At 39.2% G+C, this 23,595-nt stretch overlaps 3 protein-coding genes and 1 non-coding gene across 4 annotated transcripts in view; 3 read left to right on the top strand and 1 right to left on the bottom strand.

The window, feature by feature from the left end:
• The window catches only part of nsd1b (nuclear receptor binding SET domain protein 1b), a 322,978-nt gene that overhangs the window by 119,662 nt on the left and 179,721 nt on the right, over positions 1-23,595 (top strand). The window lies entirely within an intron of this gene.
• Positions 539-651, bottom strand: trnal-caa (transfer RNA leucine (anticodon CAA)). Its single transcript has 2 exons — positions 614-651; positions 539-584 (listed from the first exon to the last, which is right to left on the bottom strand). It is a non-coding gene; the product is annotated as a tRNA-Leu (tRNA).
• Positions 821-7,805, top strand: cox7b (cytochrome c oxidase subunit 7B). Its single transcript, XM_061961683.1, has 3 exons — positions 821-967; positions 7,373-7,488; positions 7,646-7,805. Exons 1-3 carry the CDS (start codon positions 931-933, stop codon positions 7,727-7,729), a joined length of 237 nt encoding a protein of 78 aa, XP_061817667.1. The 5' UTR covers positions 821-930; the 3' UTR covers positions 7,730-7,805.
• pgk1 (phosphoglycerate kinase 1) overlaps positions 10,179-23,595 on the top strand; it is a 17,033-nt gene continuing 3,616 nt past the window's right edge. Inside the window, exons 1-7 of the mRNA XM_061963028.2 lie at positions 10,179-10,348; positions 14,782-14,832; positions 14,908-15,063; positions 15,134-15,278; positions 16,788-16,891; positions 16,961-17,080; positions 17,244-17,358. Coding sequence (XP_061819012.1) covers positions 10,284-10,348; positions 14,782-14,832; positions 14,908-15,063; positions 15,134-15,278; positions 16,788-16,891; positions 16,961-17,080; positions 17,244-17,358 — 756 coding nt within the window. The 5' untranslated portion in view covers positions 10,179-10,283. The remainder of the gene's footprint in view (positions 10,349-14,781; positions 14,833-14,907; positions 15,064-15,133; positions 15,279-16,787; positions 16,892-16,960; positions 17,081-17,243; positions 17,359-23,595) is intronic.

Below are 23,595 nucleotides of genomic sequence, written 5' to 3'. Positions count from 1 at the left end.
CGGTAGATATATACCCCAAAGGGAATAAGCGGTAGAAAATGGATGGATGGATATAGTGGAATTTACGGTAGATATATAGAGTAGATCGCTAACATCAACCTGGCGAGCAAACATTCCTGGGCCACCAAAATAGGAGCGCAAGACAAGAACTAAAACACTACACACAGGAAAACAGCAAAAAAGTCCAAATAAGTCAGGGTGTGATGTGACAGGTGACAGTACACCTACTTTGAGACAAGAGCTATAGTGATGCATGCTTGGTTATGCTTTAAAGTCATATCCAACAATTGCGACAACGACTTTTTACTGTCAACCGAGTTTCGTTTTTTTAATGATTTCTGCTGGTGGTGATTTTTTCAACGCAAAAAATGTGCCTTTGCTCAAAAAAGGTTGAAAAACACTGGGCTACAGCGACCCCAAAAGGGACAAGCGGTAGGAAATGGATGGATGATGTTATTTAGAGGAAACATGTGATAGCACAAATAATCCACTGCAAATTTTGAGGAGCAATCCAAAAAAAAAAAATTAAAAAAAAATGTGTCAGAAGTGGGATTTGAACCCACGCCTCCATTCGGAGACCAGAATACCCGTTACACCGGAAGGAGTGTTCGTCCTTGAGTCTGGCGCCTTAGACCACTCGGCCATCCTGACAATGAGTTCCTTCGCGTACACTATGACTTTAATACTCTCGAGTTACCATTGGCTGTTGTTGATAATCTTATTCATTTCACGACTTATTTCAAAATTATTAAAAGTGTAATGCTACCGCTTATTTTGAAGCAAAATCCGAGCTTTATTTCGCCGTTTTTCCGCCACCATATTAGTGCGCTTGCTCATGACTGCTGACGTCATTTCCGCCGCGGCCATATTGGCACCAGCGCTTCCGGTCTTCAAGGGTATCTCAGAAGACACCAGGCTACCAAATCCAACATGTTCAGGTTTGCGAAAGCCGCCGTCAACCTCAGCGGTAAGACAACTTGTTGAATTGGTATTTTGTTCTTGTACGGTCAGATAGTAAGTGAATGTGGTTTTAAAAGGGTCTCATTCTGGGTCACCTCGGTAAGGGGTGCTAACTCTCACGGCTAGCCGTTAGCACGCTAATGCTAGCAGTAGCACCGAAATTGTGCTTTGCCTTCAAACTACTGATTGTTTTTTTTTTTATTGTAATAATTTTGACATCTAATCTATTAGTGCATACTTTGAGAGCACATACTGCTCTACGCTACATTAATGTGTATAAATACCTTGTAATAAAAGGTTACAATGATCAAAGAACAACATCTATAACCTGTATAAATAGATACGTTTAAAAAATAATTGTTTTACATTAAACCAGTATTGTCAGACAGGACGTGCAAAGACGTAATATAAGCAGAGGTGGGTAGAGTAGCCAGAAATTGTACTCAAGTAAGAGTATAGTTACTTTAGAGATGTATTACTCAAGTAAAAGTAAGGAGTAGTCACCCAAATATTTACTTGAGTAAAAGTAAAAAGTATGTTGTGAAAAAACTACTCAAGTACTGAGTAACTGATGAGTAACATACACACTCATATCATATATATATATATATATATATATATATATATATATATATATATATACATAGATACATATACATTGATATATACAGTATATCATTTATATGTATTTATTTTGCTGTTTTTGTTTACATGTTAAAGGTGTTTTAATGAATATACATGCATGTTTAACACATATAGATTCCTTTCTTTCATGAAGACTAGAATATAAGTTGGTGTATTACCTGATTCTGATGACTTGCGTTGATTGTAATCAGACAGTAGTGATGATAACGTCCACGTTTTTCAAATGGAGGAGAAGAAAAGTTCCTCCTTTCTGTCTAATACCACATGAAAGTTTCCAGGTTCCATATTCGTTTTTATATACTTTTTTTTTTGTGTGGTTTTCGTCCTGGTCGTGGAACTGCGGACCAGCTCTATACTCTCCGCAGGGTCCTTGAGGGTGCATGGGAGTTTGCCCAACCAGTCTACATGTGTTTTGTGGACTTGGAGAAGGCATTCGACCGTGTCCCTCGGGAAGTCCTGTGGGGAGTGCTCAGAGAGTACGGGGTATCGGACTGTCTGATTGTGGTAGTCCGCTCCCTGTATGATCGGTGCCAGAGCTTGGTCCGCATTTTTTTCTCAAAACTCGACAGTAAGTCGGACACGTTTCCAGTGAGGGTTGGACTCCGCCAAGGCTGCCCTTTGTCACCGATTCTGTTCATAACTTTTATGGACAGAATTTCTAGGCGCAGTCAAGGCGTTGAGGGGATCTGGTTTGGTGGCTGCAGGATTAGGTCTCTGCTTTTTGCAGATGATGTGGTCCTGATGGCTTCATCTGGCCAGGATCTTCAGCTCTCACTGGATCGGTTCGCAGCTGAGTGTGAAGCGACTGGGATGAGAATCAGCACCTCCAAGTCCGAGTCCATGGTTCTCGCCCGGAAAAGGGTGGAGTGCCATCTCCGGGTTGGGGAGGAGATCTTGCCCCAAGTGGAGGAGTTCAAGTACCTCGGAGTCTTGTTCACGAGTGAGGGAAGAGTGGATCGTGAGATCGACAGGCGGATCGGTGCGGCGTCTTCAGTAATGCGGACGCTGTATCGATCCGTTGTGGTGAAGAAGGAGCTGAGCCGGAAGGCAAAGCTCTCAATTTACCGGTCGATCTACGTTCCCATCCTCACCTATGGTCATGAGCTTTGGGTTATGACCGAAAGGACAAGATCACGGGTACAAGTGGCCGAAATGAGTTTCTTCCGCCGGGTGGCGGGGCTCTCCCTTAGAGATAGGGTGAGAAGCTCTGCCATCCGGGGGGAGCTCAAAGTAAAGCCGCTGCTCCTCCACATCGAGAGGAGCCAGATGAGGTGGTTCGGGCATCTGGTTAGGATGCCACCCGAACGCCTCCCTAGGGAGGTGTTTAGGGCACGTCCGACCGGTAGGAGGCCGCGGGGAAGACCCAGGACACGTTGGGAAGACTATGTCTCTCGGCTGGCCTGGGAACGCCTCGGGGTTCCACAGGAAGAGCTGGACGAAGTGGCTGGGGAGAGGGAAGTCTGGGCTTCCCTGCTTAGGCTGCTGCCCCCGCGACCCGACCTCGGATAAGCGGAAGAAGATGGATGGATGGATGGATATACTTTACAAGAAATATATTGGCGTCAAACTCCGTAGCTTGCTAGCTTGTTTGCGCTGGCTTTCGGAGACTCTTGTTTTGAAAGCGCAGGCGCGATGGAGCGGCACTTTTATTGTGAAGACAGGAACGTCCTCATGTGCGGTCAGTCTTTAGGCTTTTGACGGGATGTACGGTTGAAATAAAAAAGTATCTTTTTTCCTTCACACTTTTGATTGATTGATTGGAACTTTTATTATTAGATTGCACAGTACAGTACACATTCCGTACAATTGACCACTAAATGGTAACACCCCAATAAGTTTTTCAACTTGTTTAAGTCAGGTCATGTGACCACCTGGCTCTGTTTGATTGGTCCAACGTCACCAGTGACTGCATCTGATTGGTGGAACGAAGTGAAACGTCACCAGTAAGGCAGGCATTTTGAAGGTCTGTCTGACAGACCAAAACAAACAAAGCGTGCATTAACAGATCGATAAAAATTAGTAGCGAGTAGCGAGCTGAATGTAGATAAAAGTAGCGGAGTAAAAGTAGCGGAGTAAAAGTAGCGTTCCTTCTCTATAAATATACTTAAGTAAAAGTAAAAGTATGTTGCATTAAAACTACTCTTAGAAGTACAATTTATCCCAAAAGTTACTCAAGTAGATGTAACGGAGTAAATGTAGCGCGTTACTACCCACCTCTGAATATAAGTACATTTTTCCTGTGATAAATATTGGGTAAGTTATGGAGTTTTGAAATTAAATTCCTGGTCAACTTATTTAATACAAAGTCAATTGAGCTCAAGATTTTAGCTGTCACCTTTTTGTTAAAAATGCCATAACTTACTTGAAATTTACCCCATTTAAAAAAAAAAATTGGTATCATTGGCTTTTTAAAGGGGAACATTATCACCAGACCTATGTAAGCGTCAATATATACCTTGATGTTGCAGAAAAAAAGACTATATATTGTTTTAACCGATTTCCGTACTCTAAATGGGTGAATTTTGGCGAATTAAACGCCTTTCTATTATTCGCTCTCGGAGCGATGACGTCACAACGTGAAGCAATCCGCCATTTTCTCACTTTCGTCGGTGTGTTGTCGGAGGGTGTAACAACACGAACAGGGACGGATTCAAGTTGCACCAGTGGCCCAAAGATGCGAAAGTGGCAAGAAATTGGACGAAATTTGTTCAAAATACGAGGCTGTGGGGAAAGCCGACGAAATGGTCAGTCGTTTGTTCCGCACACTTTACCGACGAAAGCTATGCTATGACAGAGATGGCAAGAATGTGTGGATATCCTGCGACACTCGAAGCAGATGCTGACATCAACTCCTAAACTGGACAGATCAGCTTTCAGGAAAAGATAGTGGATGAGGGTATGTCTACAGAATATATTAATTGATGAAAACTTTATTCATTACTCGCGGTTTTACGTAAATTATTATACATAAACTGTGTTTACCAATAATTTAGCTTAAAAACATTTACCGTATATTACCAAATAGTAGCCTGGGCGTTTATTTCACAAAATCAATTTTGGAGACAGGCGTTTAAAAGAAGCAGGCGGTTATTTGCACAAGGCTTTTATTTATTTTTGCACCAGCCTGCACCAGGCCATTATTTGGTTACAATGGTTACTGTCCAGTATTTTTTTTTCGTACAAAAAACTTTAAATGTTAAAGCTATTGTAAACATACAAACAAAAAAACAAGAGATCAACATGAGGTAGGCTATCAAAAGACAAGAGATCAACAAGGCCTCAACATGGCAGTAGTGCAACAATTGTCAAAAAGAATACCAATACTAAAAATAAATAAACTTTTTAAATAATGCAGCCTACCGGGAAAATGTTAATTATGGTACCAAGTACTCAAGTATAAAACCCACCATCAAAACAGAACAATAATACTGTCACTTAAATAAAAAACGGCTACAGTACTCCAAGTGTTAAATAAAGCAGCATACAGGAAAATAAAATTATGGTACCAAGTACTTTATAAAACCATCAAAAAAATAATACTGCAGCAAACGCAACCCCAGTAGCATTTTAATCTGAATTATGCAAATAACAGCCCATGGGCGGCTATTTGGACATAGGCGATTATTAGGAAGAGGCGGTTAATTGACAAAATGGGGTCAGACCCCGGGCGGCTATTAGAACATGGGCGGTTATTTGCCCAAGGGCGTTTATTTGGTAATATACTGTATTTTTTTCAATCATTCGAGTACATTCGGGTAGTCTTGTGTAATGCAGTATTTTGTAATACAGTATATTATTCAGCATTATTCACATGTGAATAATATAAATACAGTCTATTATACATTTAAGTACAGTCAAAAAGGAACATATGCATTATACATTATACTGTCGGTATTATAGTATTCAAAAGCAACTTTTCTTACCTTCTGGTAACTGTTGATTTGTATTTGGGATCTGCATAAGTCCTGAAAAATTGCGCGCGTCCGCCTTTGTAGTCCGTGGCGACACCGTAGTCGATAAGCTTCTTTTTTTTCTCTATCTTCTTGTTATGGGACATTCATTCTGCACTATTGCCATTTCTAATATAAAGTAGTGTAAATTTACTTATATCTGTCAGTAAACTCGCCATGAAAGCGCTAAAACATACCGGTGTAGTGAGGTTACATTATTCACCCAAGTAACTTTAGTTATTAGAGAGTTCCGGTCGGACGTTTTTTCACGGGCCTTGTTGCATTAGTGAGCCACGGATGAGGAGATGCTGCTCCGTTGTTGATTTAAAGGCCTACTGAAACCCACTACTACCGACCACGCAGTCTGATAATTTATATATCATTGATGAAATCTTAACATTGCAACACATGCCAATACGGCCAGGTTAGTTTACTAAAGTGCAATTTTAAATTTCGCGTGACATATCCTGCTGAAAACGTCTCGGTATGATGACGTCAGCGCGTGACGTCGCGGATTGTGGAGGACATTTTGAGACAGCATGGTGGCCAGCTATTAAGTCGTCTGTTTCATCGCAAAATTCCACAGTATTCTGGACATCTGTGTTGGTGAATCTTTTGCAATTTGTTCAATGAACAATGGAGACAGCAAAGAAGAAAGCTGTAGGAGGGAAGCGGTGTATTGCGGCCGACTTTAGCAACACAAACACGGCCGGTGTTTCATTGTTTACATTCCCGAAAGATGACAGTCAATCTTTACCATTGGCCTGTGGAGAACCGGGACAACAGGGACTCTTACCAGGAGGACTTTGAGTTGGATACGCAGCCACGGTACCGTGAGTACGCTTCCAAACATTTGATTGCTTGCCCGTACGTGCGTGCCGCTATGTGCATGTCACGTAAATAATTCAATGTATACACACTGATGATTATCTTGTGTGATGACTGTATTATGATGATAGTATATATCTGTATCATGAATCAATTTATTAAGTGGACCCCGACTTAAACAAGTTGAAAAAATGTATTGGGGTGTTACCATTTAGTGGTCAATTGTACGGAATATGTACTTCACTGTGCAACCTACTAATAAAAGTCTCACGTACGTAACTTTGGGGACTTTGGGGAAATATATGTGCTGTATGAACTTTGGGGAGGTGAACGGTACTTTGGCCTGTGGGATTGAGTGTGTTGTGCAGGTGTTTGAGTTGTATTGGCGGGTTATATGGACGGGAGGGGGGAGGTGTTTGTTATGCGGGATTAATTATTAAATATAAGCCTGGTTGTGTTGTGGCTAATAGAGTTTATATATGTCTTGTGTTTATTTACTGTTTTAGTCATTCCCAGCTGAATATCAGGTCCCACCCGCCTCTCACAGCATCTTCCTTCACTCTCACTTTCCTCATCCACGAGTCTTTCATCCTCGCTCAAATTATTGGGGAAATCGTCGTTTTCTCGGTCCGAATCGCTCTCGCTGCTGGCCATGATTTGTAAACAATGTGCGGATGTGAGGAGCTCCACAACCTGTGACGTCACGCTAGTCGTCTGCTACTACTTCCGGTACAGGCAAGGCTTTTTTATCAGCGACCAAAAGTTGCGAACTTTATCGTCGATGTTCTCTACTAAATCCTTTCAGCAAAAATATGGCAATATCGCGAAATGATCAAGTATGACACATAGAATGGACCTGCTATCCCCGTTTGAATAAGAAAATCGCATTTCAGTAGGCCTTTAAGTAAAGTCTGAATGTCATTATGGTCCGTAAAATACGGTAAGTGTCCATCGTGTATTGTTAGTCATTTTAAAATGCTGTCTTGCAGGTCAGACGGCAAGGCAAGTTAGGCACGGCTCCACCGTCCCCCAGGACTTCCACGCCAAGTATGGCACCAGCATGCTGCTTGGTGGGGCTGTCTTCTGCACAGCTGTGTGGGCCTATGTAAGTACGCAACGCTTCGCCCATCATGCCAAGTCTCATCGTGTACGGTCGTATCTGGCAAAAGAAAGATTGCTTGCATTGGTGTCCCTGCCATGTAAATAAGTTGCTGATTGGTGTCCCTGCCATGTAAATAAGTTGCTGTCACATGTTGGCACAGGTGCTGACTCAGACTGGCATCACCTGGAATCTCTCACCTGTTGGCAAGATCATGCCCAAAGAGTGGCGAGAGCCTGAGGAATAGGAAGGGGAAAAAATGAGCTGCCATGTTTCACCCATTCTGACTGTACAGATGAACAATAAATATCTGCTTGTGTGTATTCCAACGTTCTCTGTCCAAAATAAATTAAATAGGATTATACAGACGGTCAAGAATTCTAGCTATTATGACTTTTGAGAACTACGATATGCAGCCATGGGACAGGAAGGACTTTATTTATCCCACTCTGGGGAAATTGTGGTTGCGGTGCAGAAACAAAAAGTCCACAAAATAAGTTACAACCAGAGGGAAAACTCAAATAACATAAGACTTTAAAAGAGCACAGAGCTGATTCAACCAGCTGCCACTTCAATTACTAATTATATTGATTAAAAATGAGGAATAGTTAGTCTGGTACACACAGGGAGTACCTGCACTTAAGTTCATGGAATATACATTCAATGATGGCTAACATTAGCAACTAAACCTCCATAAATCAATGTCGGCTGACAACACCCAAAGCTAATGTGTGTTGCTTGCAGGCGTAGTTTACATAGTTACTGTTAAAAGCCTGAAAAAGGACTAAATATAATGCTAACACATTTAATAGAGAGTCCTTTGCTGTAAATAGTTGGTGATTGGTGGAATAGAATAAAATAAAAAGTGCTTTATTGATCCCTGGGGGAAATTCAGCACCACAGGTAGGTATTTTTTACATGTGAATAATATAAATACAGTCTATTATACAGCATTATTCTCATGTGAATAATATAAATACAGTCTTTATGTGAATAATATAAATACAGTCTATGATACAGCATTATTCTCATGTGAATAATATAAATATAGTCTTTATGTGAATAATACAAATACAGTCTATTACACAGCATTATTCTCATGTGAATAATATACAGTCTTTATGTGAATAATATAAATACAGTATTATATATTCAAGTACAGTCAAAAAAAAACTACTAAATTATTTTCAGATGCAAAACATTTACCACATACATGCCACAATCTGTTCTGTACTCTTCAAAGTCAAATATTCTCCACCACAATGAAGTTTGTAGAATTACAGGCCCAGGTTTATTGATTTGGACCAGGGATGTCCTAACTTTTTCCACTGAGACCGAACACTGAAAAATCAAAGCATACGGTGGCCATTTTGATCATTTTCATTTTCCAAAACCATTGCAATATATAGAATATTTTTCACTTTTAGGGCTCCCCTCAAGTTTGGACCTGGGGACCCGGAAGGGTTTCGGTCTTAAAATTGTTAAAAGTAAGTCTTTTTTTTGTCTTTTTTTTTAGTCAACACTTTTAAATCTGTAGATCAACTTCAGTCAATATAAAGTTATTTTTTTGGAATGTTTTTGCCTGTTTTGACGAGTTTTTTTTAAGGCAAAAAAACAAAATGTATAATATTTCCCTCCCAAAAATGTTCAAAGTGGAATATTTGATGTGAATTCATTGGGGCCTTTATAGGAAACATTGATTTTGTTGTTGAGCAATGAGTTGAAAAGTCCCACAAAAAATTTGGGGATCCAAAAGGTCCCCTCTTAAAAGTGTTAAAAATAAGCCATTCATTTTTTTTGTATCTTAACACTTAAGTCTGTATATCAACTCCAGATGATGTTTTTATTCCATCATGTTTCTTTTTTGTTTGTTTTCAGCCTCTTTTTGTCAAAGAAAACTTAGTTTTTTAATGGCAAAAACACAAAATTCACAACATTTCCCCACAAAAATATGTTAAAGTGGAATATTTGATGTGAAGTCATTTAAGCCTTGACCAGGTCATTCATTCATAACATTGATTTTGATTCATTATTTTTTTTTGAAGAACAAAGTTATTAAAGTCAACATTGCACCCTTTTCTTGTAACATTTTACCTGTTTTCTCTTTTATTCCACTTTTTAAAAAAAGTGTTTTTCTTGTTTTAATTGCATTTGTAAAATTTGGCACTGGACTGCACTTTGGACACCTATGCTTTATATTCTTACTTTTCAACGTGTTGCATTCAAATTCGTCACTTATTGTTGCGGTTAGCTTGTTGACACTCAAATTAATATATTGTATAATTTTTCATAATTCTCTTCTATATTTTTCACTTGTAAAAATGCATGTGCACATGAAACTGCAGGGAATGTGTAAATATTGTGTATACAACTTTCGATAATATACAGTAAATAAGGACACAAGGCATTTGAAAAAAAATCGGACAGCAAAAAAAAAAAAGACATTGTAAAATCAGTCTATAAAAATCATGAAATAATTCAAGTGATGTATTTATATTGTCTATACAGTATAGTCCAACAGAACAATATAAAAAATGAAGGTAAATATGTTTGTATGAAATTGCCCAACAACCCCTCCCCTTGCCTGATACTGACGTCACACAACAATAGACCAACCAAATCTAATCAAGTGCAACGCCCCCTTCCGTTGAGGGCCAATCAGCTGCAAGGGGGCGTGTCCACCTCCCGCCTACCTTCCCGCACTGCTAAGGTCACTGCTGTCATTCCGGGAGTTCGCCAGCAGCTTCAACCTCGCCAGCCGCCGCCAAGCTCACCTCAGCAGACAACGAACAACCAACAACATGTCTCTGTCCAACAAACTTACCCTGGATAAGGTGGACCTCAAAGGGAAGCGGGTCATAATGCGGTGAGTCGCCGAGCAAGTCATACACCCAACCGGCTAATTGCTAGCTGGCTAGCTAGCATAGTTTAAATTGATAACGTAGTTTTAAAACTGCAAGGTGGTTAAAATTGAAACGGAGGATAGGAATTAAAGTGTTTTTCCATCTACGTCACGTAACAGTGATTTGTTGTTTGCTGTGATTGAATGTTTTAAAGGGGCAGCACTTGCATTTAGCACATTAATTAAACTTCCTGTTTGGACCGGAAAAGGTAGGTCATGCCCATATATGGAAAATCCTGTCAAAACGCTGCAGGAAAGGGAAACCATAAGTAAACCCTTCCAAAATCCGCAATGAAAGAATTGATGAATTACCTGTAATGTATATATTTATGTTCATAACCATGCATTTTCTATTCATGCATTTGTTGTCTCTGTTTGGAAAAGTCACCCGACAGACTTGAACTTGACACTCATGCTCGGTGCAAATGTCAGAAGCCCCTTCCTTGACTCCAGACGACAAAGGTCAAAGTTCAGTACTCCCTGCTAAAAAGGTCATCATCTACTTTGTGTGAGGAGATAATCAACACCCAGAACTTGTCATAGCGTGTTGCTGTAAAAGACAGGAAGGAAGGTTGCTGTGGCGACAGACGGCAAGAATGTGCCTGGCTGCAGAAAAGCTGCCGGTAAATGAGCTAACGTCTGTTTGATTTGTAAAGCCGGGATCAGAAGCGACAATGACATTACACAATGTGTCGCTATCAAATGTGCTGTGCTGGTCGCACACGCCAATGTCAGCCACGCACCTCCGCTCTTCTTGCCGGGGAGCTGACTCTCGGCCTTTAAGCCCGATACAATGACTGTGTTGCTTGTCGTGCATCAGGTTGGGGAGGAAGGAGTTGCATAACAGAGTGGCGGACGAGGGATGCAGCATATACTCAGGAGCCGCCATTCAGGCAGACCGCATTACATGCATTAATATTTCAAGAAGGAGGCTAATAGTTAAGAAAAGAAAATAATTGTGACAGAGATCAGATGCATGGTGATACAATAATTAAGTTGTGGTATTGCAAAGATAATACTTTTAATGAGAAATTGTCATTTACAGACACATTAGATGTCAATCTGGTAATATCTTTATGTTTTTCAATCAATCAAAGTAGAGTTATATAGCTCTTAATCACAAGTGTCTGACATCAGATCCCACATCAGGGCAAGAAAAAACTCAAACCCCCGGCTGGTCGACCAGTGCAATGGACGTCGAGTGGATCCAGTTAATAGTGTGAGAGTCCAGTCCATAGTGGGGCCAGCAGGGGATCATCTTGAGTGGAGACAAGTCAGCAGCGCAGAGACGTCCCCAACTGATGCACAGATGAGTGGTCCACCCTGGGTCCCGACTTTGAACAGCTAGTGCCTCATCTGTGGTCACCTGATAACCTCTCCACGCAGGACAGGGGGGCAGAGCAGAAAAGAGACGGCAGATCAACTGGTCTAAAAGGGGAGTCTGTGTGTGTTTATTTATATATATATATATATATATATATATATATATATATATATATATATATATATATATAATACACATAAATACATAAACATATATATATATATATACATACATAAACATATATATGTATGTATATATATATATATATATACACACATACATACATACATACATATGTACATACCTGCCAACTACTCCGGTTTTCCCGTAATTAGTACGGTTTTCATCAACCTATTCCGGGTTACGGTTGCAGTGATAAAAAATACGGTTTTTCATTAATTAATTTTTTTTTTTTTTTAAAGTTTTATTCACGAAATCGCGTAACAATGATAATCGACACTGCTTCCCGTAACTTCCTGTCGAGCCATTCCGAATGCCATGCGCGAGACTATTTATTGCACCGCTGCCAAGCACGAGGCACCTGTTGCCATTGTTTCCAAACGAGCGAACGATCATGGAATCAGCCGGAGAAAAATCGCAAACGAGTCTTAAACCGAAAAGAAAACTGCAGTCATTCCGTGAAGAATATTCAAAAGCCTATCCGGGAATAATTATCCGTTCCAAAAAGGGTGAAAACTACGCGAATTGCACCTTGTGCAGACAAGATTTTTCGATCGGACACGGAGGAATTAGCGATGTAAAAGACCACGTTGGGACAAAAAAACACAAGTCTAATGCCGTTGCTAGCGATACAAGTGGAAAACTTTGGATTTTAACCACAAAAAGGTAATGACACCAATGTTATCTATTGGAATTGTTTTGTACTGTTATACTGTTAAAAGTGTTTATACTATTTATGCTTTCAAGTCCAAGTTGAAGAAATCTTGTTAAATGTTGACAGCATAACTACCAAAATACAGAAGTATGTCCTTAATATTTTTGCAGTGCTATTTCTGTTGAAAAGTTAAAATGATTACATTAGAGATGTGATGTGCCACTTTTCAAGTGTCTGATGGCTTAAATTAATTTTCATTAATTTTTCATATTTTGAATTCTTTTGAAAGGCTTACAAAAAAACTACATTTGAATTGTAATTCCATGCTATTGACAGGACTATTATTTTTAATGAAGTTAGCTTACCATGTTTACAGTATGATAATTGTGATAGAAATGTGAATTTTAGGCACAGAATATTTTTTACAATTGAACAAGGCAGTAGATTATACAAGCTTGGACAGAAAGTTAATAATGACACCAATTTTTTTTTAATGGAATTGTTTAGTACTGTTTTACCATTTGTTTACTGTAAAAAGTGTTTATACTGTTTATACTTTCAATTAACAAATTGAAGTCTTGTGAAAGGTTGACAGGATAACTGGCATTAACTGTCAAAATAATTTCAAACTATTGAAGTTATCTTACAGAATAAACATGTCAATCAACCCATATGATTTTTGCTGTAATATTTTTGTTTTGAAAAGTCACTGTGACTGATAGAAAAGTGATGGTTTTAGCAACATTTTAACCTGTCTGAATGCTAATAATCATTTTGCGTCGGGGGGGCGAAGCCTGAACCCCCCACCAGGACTTTGTCCTGGACCTACCGGGGCCTGCGGCCCCTGGACCCTGGCTACTAGGTTTTTCTGATTTCAAAAGTTGGCAGGTATGTATGTATATATGTATGTATATATATATATATATATACACATATATATATATGTATGTATGTGTGTATATATATATATATATATATATATATATATATATATATATGTATGTATGTATGTATATATGTATGTGTGTGTGTGTGTGTGTGTGTGTGTGTGTGTGTGTGTGTGTGTGTGTGTGTGTGTGTGTGTGTGTGTGTGTGTGTGTGTGTGTGTGTGTGTGTGTGTGTGTGTGTGTGTGTGTGTGTGTGTGTGTGTGTGTGTGTGTGTGTGTGTGTGTGTGTGTGTGTGTGTGTGTGTGTATATATATATATATATATATATATATATATATATATATATATATATATATATATATATGTATATATATATATATATATATATATATATATATATATATGTATATATATATATATATATATATATATATATATATATATATATATATATATATATATATATATATATATATATATATGGGGCAGCACGGTGGAAGAGGGGTTAGTGCATCTGCCTCACAATACGAAGGTCCTGAGTAGTCTGGGGTTCAATCCCGGGCTCGGGATCTTTCTGTGTGGAGTTTGCATGTTCTCCCCGTGACTGCGTGGGTTCCCTCCGGGTACTCCGGCTTCCTCCCACCTCCAAAGACATGCACCTGGGTATAGGTTGATTGGCAACACTAAATTGGCCCTAGTGTGTGAATGTGAGTGTGAATGTTGTCTGTCTATCTGTGTTGGCCCTGTGATGAGGTGGCGACTTGTCCAGGGTGTACCCCGCCTACCGCCCTATTGTAGCGGAGATAGGCTCCAGCGACCCCAAAGGGAATAAGCGGTAGAAAATGGATGGATGGATATATATATATATATATATATATATACACACACACATACACATATATATGTATGTATGTATATATATATGTATTTAATATTTATTACACACCAAAAGTGCAGAAAATTGGTACTGTTGAGTACCAGTATTGCCTCCTCGATACCGGGAATTGGTACCGTATCGGTTCAAATGTGTACTGTACCCTTCCCTATGTATACAGTAAGTACTTTTGAAGCACATTTGATAATAACTGAATAACTGTGACTTATTTTCTCCTAAAATCAAAACTTTTTTTTGTGAATTTAGGACTTTTTCCTCACAATATTTCCACTTCATTCTGATTTGCAATTATGATGGCAAAATAATGTAATACTTGAAATGTATTCTCATCAAAGGATCACATGAAAGTACATCATTCCTATTGTTCTGTATTATGTCATATTTGGACTTATTTTATTACACAGCAGCAATACGTGAATATTTCATGAAGTGATTGAGAATGTGTTTTCTTTCAGGGTCGACTTCAACGTACCGATGAAAGACAAGCACATCACAAACAACCAGAGGTAACATCTTCATCCCAGTCGCCACGTCACGTCCTTGAAGCAATCCTCCTGATCTTCTCATTTTGGTGCGTTCAGGATCAAGGCGGCGGTTCCCAGCATCCAACACTGCTTGGATCACGGCGCCAAGTCGGTGGTGCTGATGAGTCACTTGGGCCGCCCTGACGGTAACTTCGTGCCTGAGAAATACTCGCTGGAACCCGTGGCCGCCGAGCTGAAGTCCCTGCTGAAGAAGTGAGTCGGCTTGTAGACGCCCGAAATTTGAGGGCGTCTGACATGAATCTCGTCTGGTTTTGTTCTGCAGAGACGTCCGCTTCCTGAAGGACTGTGTGGGTGCGGAGGTGGAGGCCGCCTGCGCGAACCCCGCCACCGGCGCCGTCATCTTGCTGGAGAACCTGCGCTTCCACGTGGCCGAGGAGGGAAAGGGCAAAGACTCCTCAGGAAACAAGGTGAGTGAATTCCTCTGAATTAGAGTCCAACGTGTAAGAAGAGCTCCGCGCTACCATGGACCTGCTGACATTTATTCTGAAAGGTCACAAGGTTGTGTTGCTTTTCCTGTCCTGAGAAGCCTGCCTGCTATGCAGCATGTGGTTGGATTACAGTATTATTATTCATTATTATTACTGTACTACCCCACTGTATATTCACCTGCACAATCTAAAAAGATCCAATCCATCACTTTGAAATTTAAAGGAAGAAAATAACCAAGAAATAAGTTAAAATGTTAATCATAACATATATATATATAGTATGTATACATATTTAATCCATTCATGATATCAAAAATAGAATGTAAGCATAAATAAGATCATTTTCATTTATCATCTAAATGCCCCTTTATTAAATAAATAGAAAAAACTAAATTAAAGCCAGTAATGCTGTAATTAAAAAGTAAAAATTAAAACATAATACCCAATAATTAAACAAGTATAAATGAAATATTAAAATCCAATAATACAAAAATCATAAATGACAAGTACAATTATTATAAAATAAAGTTGAAGTATTCAAAAACAATGATGTTCAAGTAAAATTACATTGTTATTGTTATTATTGTTCATTATATTGTATATTCTATTGACACTGCCAGTGGGCACTACATTAGGCACACCTGCACAGTCTAAAAAGATCCAATCCAACAATTTAAGTGAAGAACATAAACAATAAAATAATTCAAATCGTATTAAAATATATATATAGGGGGGAAGAGAAAATGTAAGCATAAATAAAATTATTTTAATTTATCATCTAAAAACCCTTTCATTAAATAAAAATAGGATGAAAAGAAAATAATATAGCCAATAATTTTAAAATTATATAATTTACATGAAATATTAAAATTTTTGTTTTTAAAAATAATAAATAAAAAGTACATTTAAAAAAAAAAAAAAAATTAAATGTATAAAAACAATGATGTTCAAATATAATAAATACAAATTAAATATTGAAACCCAATTAAATGAGTTTATTTAACAGGGATAATACAATTAAATGCAAACACAGTAATAATGATTTTAGAATAAAGTACAAAATGGAGCACTATCATGAGACAATAATTGTATTATAAATGTGATATACTGTATTAAAAAAAAAAAAAAAAAAAAGTTAAATTCGATGTGACATGAGATCCAGCGACCCCGAAAGGGACAAGCGGTAGAAAATAAATACATGGATGGATGTCGTTTGTTGGGGACGGCGTGGCGAAGTTGGGAGAGTGGCTGTGCCAGCAATCTGAGGGTTACTGGTTCAATCCCCACCTTCTGCCATCCTAGTCACGTCCGTTGTGTCCTTGAGCAAGACACTTCACCCTTGCTCCTGATGGGTGCTGGTTAGCACCTTGCATGGCAGCTCCCGTCATCAGTGTGTGAATGTGGAAATAGTGTCAAAGCACTTTGAGTTCCTTAAAAAAGGTAGAAAAGCGCTATACAAGTATAACCATTTACCATTTAACATCACAGACCAAAGCCTCCCAGGAGCAGATCGACTCCTTCAGGGCGTCTCTGTCCAAACTGGGAGACGTTTACGTCAACGACGCCTTCGGCACAGCTCACAGGGCACACAGGTGAGCAGCGCGCGGGTCGCTAGGATACGCTGATGATTGACAGGCGCCTGACGACAAAGATGTCTGCAGCTCCATGGTGGGCGTCAACCTGCCCCAGAAGGCTGCTGGCTTCCTGATGAAGAAGGAGCTGGACTACTTCGCCATGGCCCTGGAGAAACCTCAGAGGCCTTTCTTGGCCATCCTTGGAGGGTAAGACCCAATTTGCACTTTGTGATGCTGTTCAGGTGTTGTCACACCTTTCTATAAATACACAGGAATACAGCCTTCTTTTTTGAAGACCATGCTCTTCCATGGTTGACATCATTTACTGAGCAGCTACACATTTCCCATTTTTCCTGTTTTCTCTCCGCAGGGCAAAGGTGAAAGATAAGATCCAGCTGATCAACAACATGCTGGACCAGGTGGACGAGATGATCATTGGTGGCGGCATGGCTTTCACCTTCCTCAAAGTCCTCAACAACATGCAGGTACTTAACGCATGTGCGACATCAAGCGCCAATGCTAACGTTAGCCTAGCAGGGCAGCCCTCAGTGTCCTCTTGGATAAAAAATGTGGGAATGAATGTTGATGACATTCATCTGGACTAAAAGAAGCGCAACTGGCTTGCAGACTGCAAGAAAAGTGAAAGTACCAATGATTGTCACACACACACTAGGTGTGGTGAAATGTGTCCTCTGCATTTGACCCATCCACTTGATCACCCCCTGGGAGGAGAGGGGAGCAGTGGGCAGCAGCGGTGCCGCGCCCGGGAATCATTTTTGGGGATTTAACCCCCAATTCCAACCCTTGATGCTGACTGCCAAGCAGGGAGGTAATGGGTCCCATTTTTATAGTCTTTGGTGTGACTCGGCCGGGGTTTCAAATCACAACCTACCGATCTCAGGGCGGACACTCTAACCCAGGGGTGCTCATTACGTCGATCGCGAGCTACCGGTCGATCTCGGAGGGTGTGTCAGTCGATCACCAGCCAGGCATTAAAAAAATAGTCCTAAAAATGAGCGATCATAAATCTTCACTATGACGTCACTTTCGTCACTTGATTGACATTCACGGCACCCGAGGGTCTTCTGAGATGACGCTGGCTGCTGCCAGCTCATTAAAATTACCGACTGGAAGGCGAGAAACACTTTATTTCAACAGACTCTGGCGCCGTACCTGTCGTCAAAACTCCAAAGACCGACTGCACAGTTGCGCTAACAAAACGAGTCTCAGAAAGCTGGCGTGTACAAGCTAGCAAGCTACGTAGTTTGCCGACAATGTATTTCTTGTAAAGTGTATACAAAGGAGTACGGAAGCTGGACAAATAAGATGCCAAAAACCAACCACTTTCATGTGGTATTGGACAGAAAGGAGGACTTTTTTCTCCTTCATTCGAAAATGCGGACGTTTTTAGCACCACTGTCAGATTCCTATCAATGCAAGTCATCAGAATCAGGTAATACACCAACTTATATTCTTGTCTTCATGAAAGAAAGGAATCTATAAGTGTTAAACATGCTTGTATTATCTTTAAACACCTTAACTTATTAACAATATTAACTATATGTGTTAAACATGCCTGTATTATCTTTAAACACCTTAACTTATTAACAATATTAACTATATGTGTTAAACATGCTTGTATTATCATTAAACACCTTTAACTTATTAATAATATTAACTATATGTATTAAACATGCTTGTATTATCATTAAACACCTTTAATTTGTTAACAATATTAATTATATGTATTAAACATGCTTGCATTATCTTTAAACACCTTTAACTTGTTAACAATATTAACTATATGTGTTAAACATACTTGTATTATCATTAAACACCTTTGATTTATTAACAATATTAACTATATGTATTAAACATTATTGTATTATCATTAAACACCTTTAATTTATTAACAATATTAACTATGTGTTAAACATGATTGCATTATCATTAAACACCTTTAATTTATTAACCATATTAACTATATGTGTTAAACATGCTTGCATTATCATTAAACACCTTTAACTTGTTAACAAAAACATATATTTCATAAATAAGTAAATATAAATTATATATATGAATGAGGTAGATCCCCACGACTTGATCAATTGAAAAGTAGCTCGCCTGCAGAAAAAGTGTGAGCACCCCTGCTCTAACCACTAGGTCACCGAGAATATCACTGTTTACATTTGCTCTAATATTTTCTCAGTTAGCTTGGTCCGATAGCTAACATGCCAACAAAGCTTGAAAATATGCAGCTTTGCAACACCGTATCTCCTCAGGAAAGAGTACTATGGAAATGGATCAACTTTAGAGTAGTCCGTGTGCAGCTTGACAAGTGCTGCACGAGTGCTGTCGGCACAGAGGAGGGACATGGCTAAGGATGGGTCCCGAATCTGAGTATCGTATTTTCCGCACTATAAGGCGCACCGGATTATAAGGCGCACCTTCAATGAATGGCATATTTCAAAACGTTGTTCATATATAAGGCGCACCGCATTATAAGGCGCATAGAATAGACGCTACAGTAGAGGCTGGGGTTACGTTATGCATCCCGTAGTTGCGAGACCTGTTGTGGCTCAATATTGGTCCATATATAAGGCGCACCGGATTATAAGGCGCACTGTCAGCTTTTTGACAAAATTGGAGGTTTTTAGGTGCGTCTTTATAGTGCGGAAAATACGGTACTTTTTTTTTTTTGGCATCGACCGATTCACATAAAATTCAACAGTCCCATATTACGGTACCTGGGTTGCCGACTCAGCTTTGGCTCTTTGCACGTTGGCCATCAATCCAGCAGTACCGAGGGCCAAACTACCTCTAGGTAATGCTGCAATTTTCAATGCCGAACAAGGAAATTGACTCAAAAAAAATGTTCCAATGTAAGTAAAGTAAGGTTCCACTTTTCCAAAAATGTGCTAGCGTGATGCTAATATTTGCTATTGTTAAAGTTAACTTAAAGTTAAAGTACCAATGATTGTCACACACACACTAGGTGTGGTGAAATTGGTCCTCTGCATTTGACCCATCCCCTTGTTCACCTCCTGGGAGGAGAGGGGAGCAGTGGGCAGCAGCGGTGCCGCGCCCGGGAATCATTTTTGGTGATTTAAACCCCAATTCCAACCCTTGATGCTGAGTGCCAAGCAGGGAGGTAATGGGTCCCATTTTTATAGTCTTTGGTATGACTCGGCCGGGGTTTGAACTCACGACCTACCGATGTCAGGGCGGACACTCTAACCACTAGGTCACTGAGTAGGTGATTGATTAGCATTAGCAATTTTACATAACAATTTCAACACTTCCGAATTTGTTCATAAAAACTATGACTAAGATGCGTGTTACAATCAAACAGCTAGAGCGTAATAAGTACAATATTTGCAGTATTAACACAATACATACCGTATTTTCCGGGCTATAGAATGCATGGATATAAACCGCACCCACCAAATTTTAGAAGAGAAAATTATTTTGTCCATATTATAGCCGCAACGGACTATAAATTGCACATATATACGTTATGAAATTAGTTATTTACACTGTAAAATTGTATAGAGAATTTATGATTTCTTGGCCATTCTTCAGAGAATATGAATGATAACACAAAAACCTTTCTTCCACTCATGCTTAATGGTTGTGTGAAACTATTTATTGGCAAACAACTGTGTTTACTCTTTTTAAATCAATGACAAAAGAAAGTACCCAAATGACCCTGATCAAAAGTTTACATACCCCAGTGACTTTGATCTGATAACATGCACAAATGTTGACACAAACAGGTTTGAATGGCTAATCAAGGTTCCAATCCTCACCTGTGACATGTTTGTTTGTAATTAATGTGTGTGTATAAAAGGTCAGTGAGTTTCTGGGCTTCTGACAGACCATTGCATCTTTCATCCAGTGCTGCAGAGATGTTTCTGGATTCTGAGTCATGGGGAAGGCAAAAGAATTGTCAAAGGATCTGCGAAAAAAGGTAATTGAACTGCATAAAACAGGAAAGGGGTATAAAAAGATATCCAAGGAATTGAGAATGCCAATCAGCAGTGTTCAAACGCTGATTAATAAGTGGAAAATGAGGGTTTCACGTAGACCAGCAAAGATTTCAGCCACAACTGCCAGGAAAATTGTTCGAGATGCAAAGAAAAATCCACAAATAACTTCATCTGAAATACAGGACTCTCTGAAAATTGTGATGTGGCTGTTTCAAGGTGCACTGGTTAGCGCCGTGCATGGCAGCTCCCGCCATCAGTGTGTGAATGTGTGTGTGTGTGAATGGGTGAATGTGGAAAATAGTGTCAAAGCGCTTTGAGTTCCTTAAAAAAAAAAAAGGTACAAAAGCGCTATACAAGTACGACCCATTTACCATAACCATCACAATAAGAAGGCACTTGAAGAAAAATGGGCTGCATATGGTCGAGTGGCCAAAAAGTTAAATTTTGGTCGAATCACTCCAAATTACTTTGTTCCAGAAGTTTTGAGGTTTGTCTATGTGCTGTTTGGCGTAATATAAGCGGGATACTTTGCCATTTGCGCAGAAATGGCTTTCTTCGGGCGACTTGACCATGCAGCCCATTTTTCTTCAAGTGCCTCCTTACTGTGCATCTTGAAACAGCCACACCACAATTTTTCAGAGAGTCCTGTATTTCAGCTGAAGTTATTTGTAGATTTTTCTTTGCATCTCGAACAATTTTCCTGGCAGTTGTGGCTGAAATATTTGCTGGTCTACCTGAATCCCTCATTTTCCACTTCTTAATCAGTGTTTGAACACTGCTGATTGGCATTCTCAATTCCTTGGATTTCTTTTTATACCCCTTTCCTATTTTATGTAGTTCAATTAACTTTTCTCACAGATCTTTTGACAATTTTTTTGCCTTCCCCATGACTCAGAATCCAGAAACATCTCTGCAGCACTGGATGAAAGATGCAATGGTCTGTCAGAAGCCCAGAAACTCACTGACCTTTTATACACACACACTAATTACAAACAAACAGGTCACAGGTGAGTATTGGAACCTTGATTAATAATAATAATTATAATAATGAATTGCATTTGTAATGCACTTTACATTTGTTAAAATCTCAAAGTGCTACAAAGTATTAAAAATAAAAATAGAAAGTAAGAATATATAATTAAAAAATTAAAATAGAAATGAAATCATGACACACACTAGATAAACACTAGATAAAACAGAAACATAGATACAAATAGAAATAAGAGCATGAAAGCACTGGATAAAAAACAGATAGGCAAGCAGTGCATTTAAAAAACAAGAAGGCAGAGATATTAGATAAAAGCTGTGCTAAAAAGGTGGGTTTTTAGTCCCTTCTTAAAATGGTCGACTGACTGTGGTGCTCTAAGATGGTCGGGGAGAGCGTTCCAAAGTTGGGGAGCGGTCGAGCAGAAATCCCGGCGGCCCATAGATTGTAACTTTGTCCTGATGGGTTTGAGGAGGTTTAGTGTTTGAGGAGCGGAGATTGAGGGGAAACTAGGTCCTTGAGGTAGGAGGGGGTGTTGCCGTAGATGCATTGGTGAGTAAGCAGGTTCATCTTAAATTGGGTCCGGGATGCGATAGGGAGCCATTCAAACCTGTTTGTGTCAACTTTTGTGCATGTTATCAGATCAAAGTCACTGGGGTATGTAAACTTTTGATCAGGGTCATTTGGGTACTTTCTTTTGTCATTATGATTTAAAAAGAGTAAACACAGTTGTTTGCCAATAAATAGCTTCACACAACCATTAAGCATGAGTGGAAGAAAGGTTTTTGTGTTATCATTCATATTCTCTGAAGAATGGCCAAGAAATCATAAATTCTCCCAGGGTATGTAAACTTATGAGCACAACTGTATATAGTGGAATTTACGGTAGATATATAGTGGCATTTACGATAGATATATAGTGGAATTTACGATAGATATATAGTGGAATTTACGGTACATATATACTGGCATTTACGGTAGATATATAGTGGCATTTACGGTAGATATATAGTGGAGTTTACGGTAGATATATAGTGGCATTTACGGTAGATATATAGTGGAATTTACGGTAGATATATAGAGTAGATCGCTAACATCAACCTGGCGAGCAAACATTCCTGGGCCACACAATGTCCAAACACTGAGAGCTGTGTCCTATCTACTTATTCATATCTACACTCTGAGAGCTGTGTCCTATCTACTCATTCATATCTGTGTCTTGCAACACTCTTATCTTTTTTTTTTCCATTTGCTCTTCTTAGCTCCGTACTTTCTGCTGCAACACAGTTCTAGTTAGACTTGTGTTGTACAAAACATTGATTCTTTTCTAGTTTCCCTACTTCACATTCAAGCTGGCTTATGAGCCTCTCCTCCACTCCGTTCTAATTCCACACTTTAGAACCGCCATTATTACTTGATTTAACTTGCATAAAGAATCCATATTTGGATGTTTGTCCGTGGATTCAGAATCGTCCACGTCCATATCGTGATGCATCTAAGAAATAGAAATCGACCAATGTGGGGGTTTTTTCAGCTCCGATACCGATTATTAGCAGTCAAGGAGGCGGAGAGCTAATATTCATTTGCGGTAAAAGTTACTCCAAAATGAATAGTATATGTCAGTAAACAGCTGGAAAAGGCTTTAAGTTGTTTTTTAACATTGTTTTTTAGGAAACTTGACATAATGTTGTATGCAGTGCTAAAGTTGTGGTTAATTTAGCATCAAGAGATTTCACAAACACCTTTAT

Source organism: Nerophis lumbriciformis, linkage group LG09, assembly GCF_033978685.3.
Source record: "Nerophis lumbriciformis linkage group LG09, RoL_Nlum_v2.1, whole genome shotgun sequence".
Taxonomy (NCBI): domain Eukaryota; kingdom Metazoa; phylum Chordata; class Actinopteri; order Syngnathiformes; family Syngnathidae; genus Nerophis; species Nerophis lumbriciformis.
The sequence above is the reverse complement of the archived record's forward strand: the minus strand, read 5'-3'. Positions and strand labels throughout refer to the sequence as shown.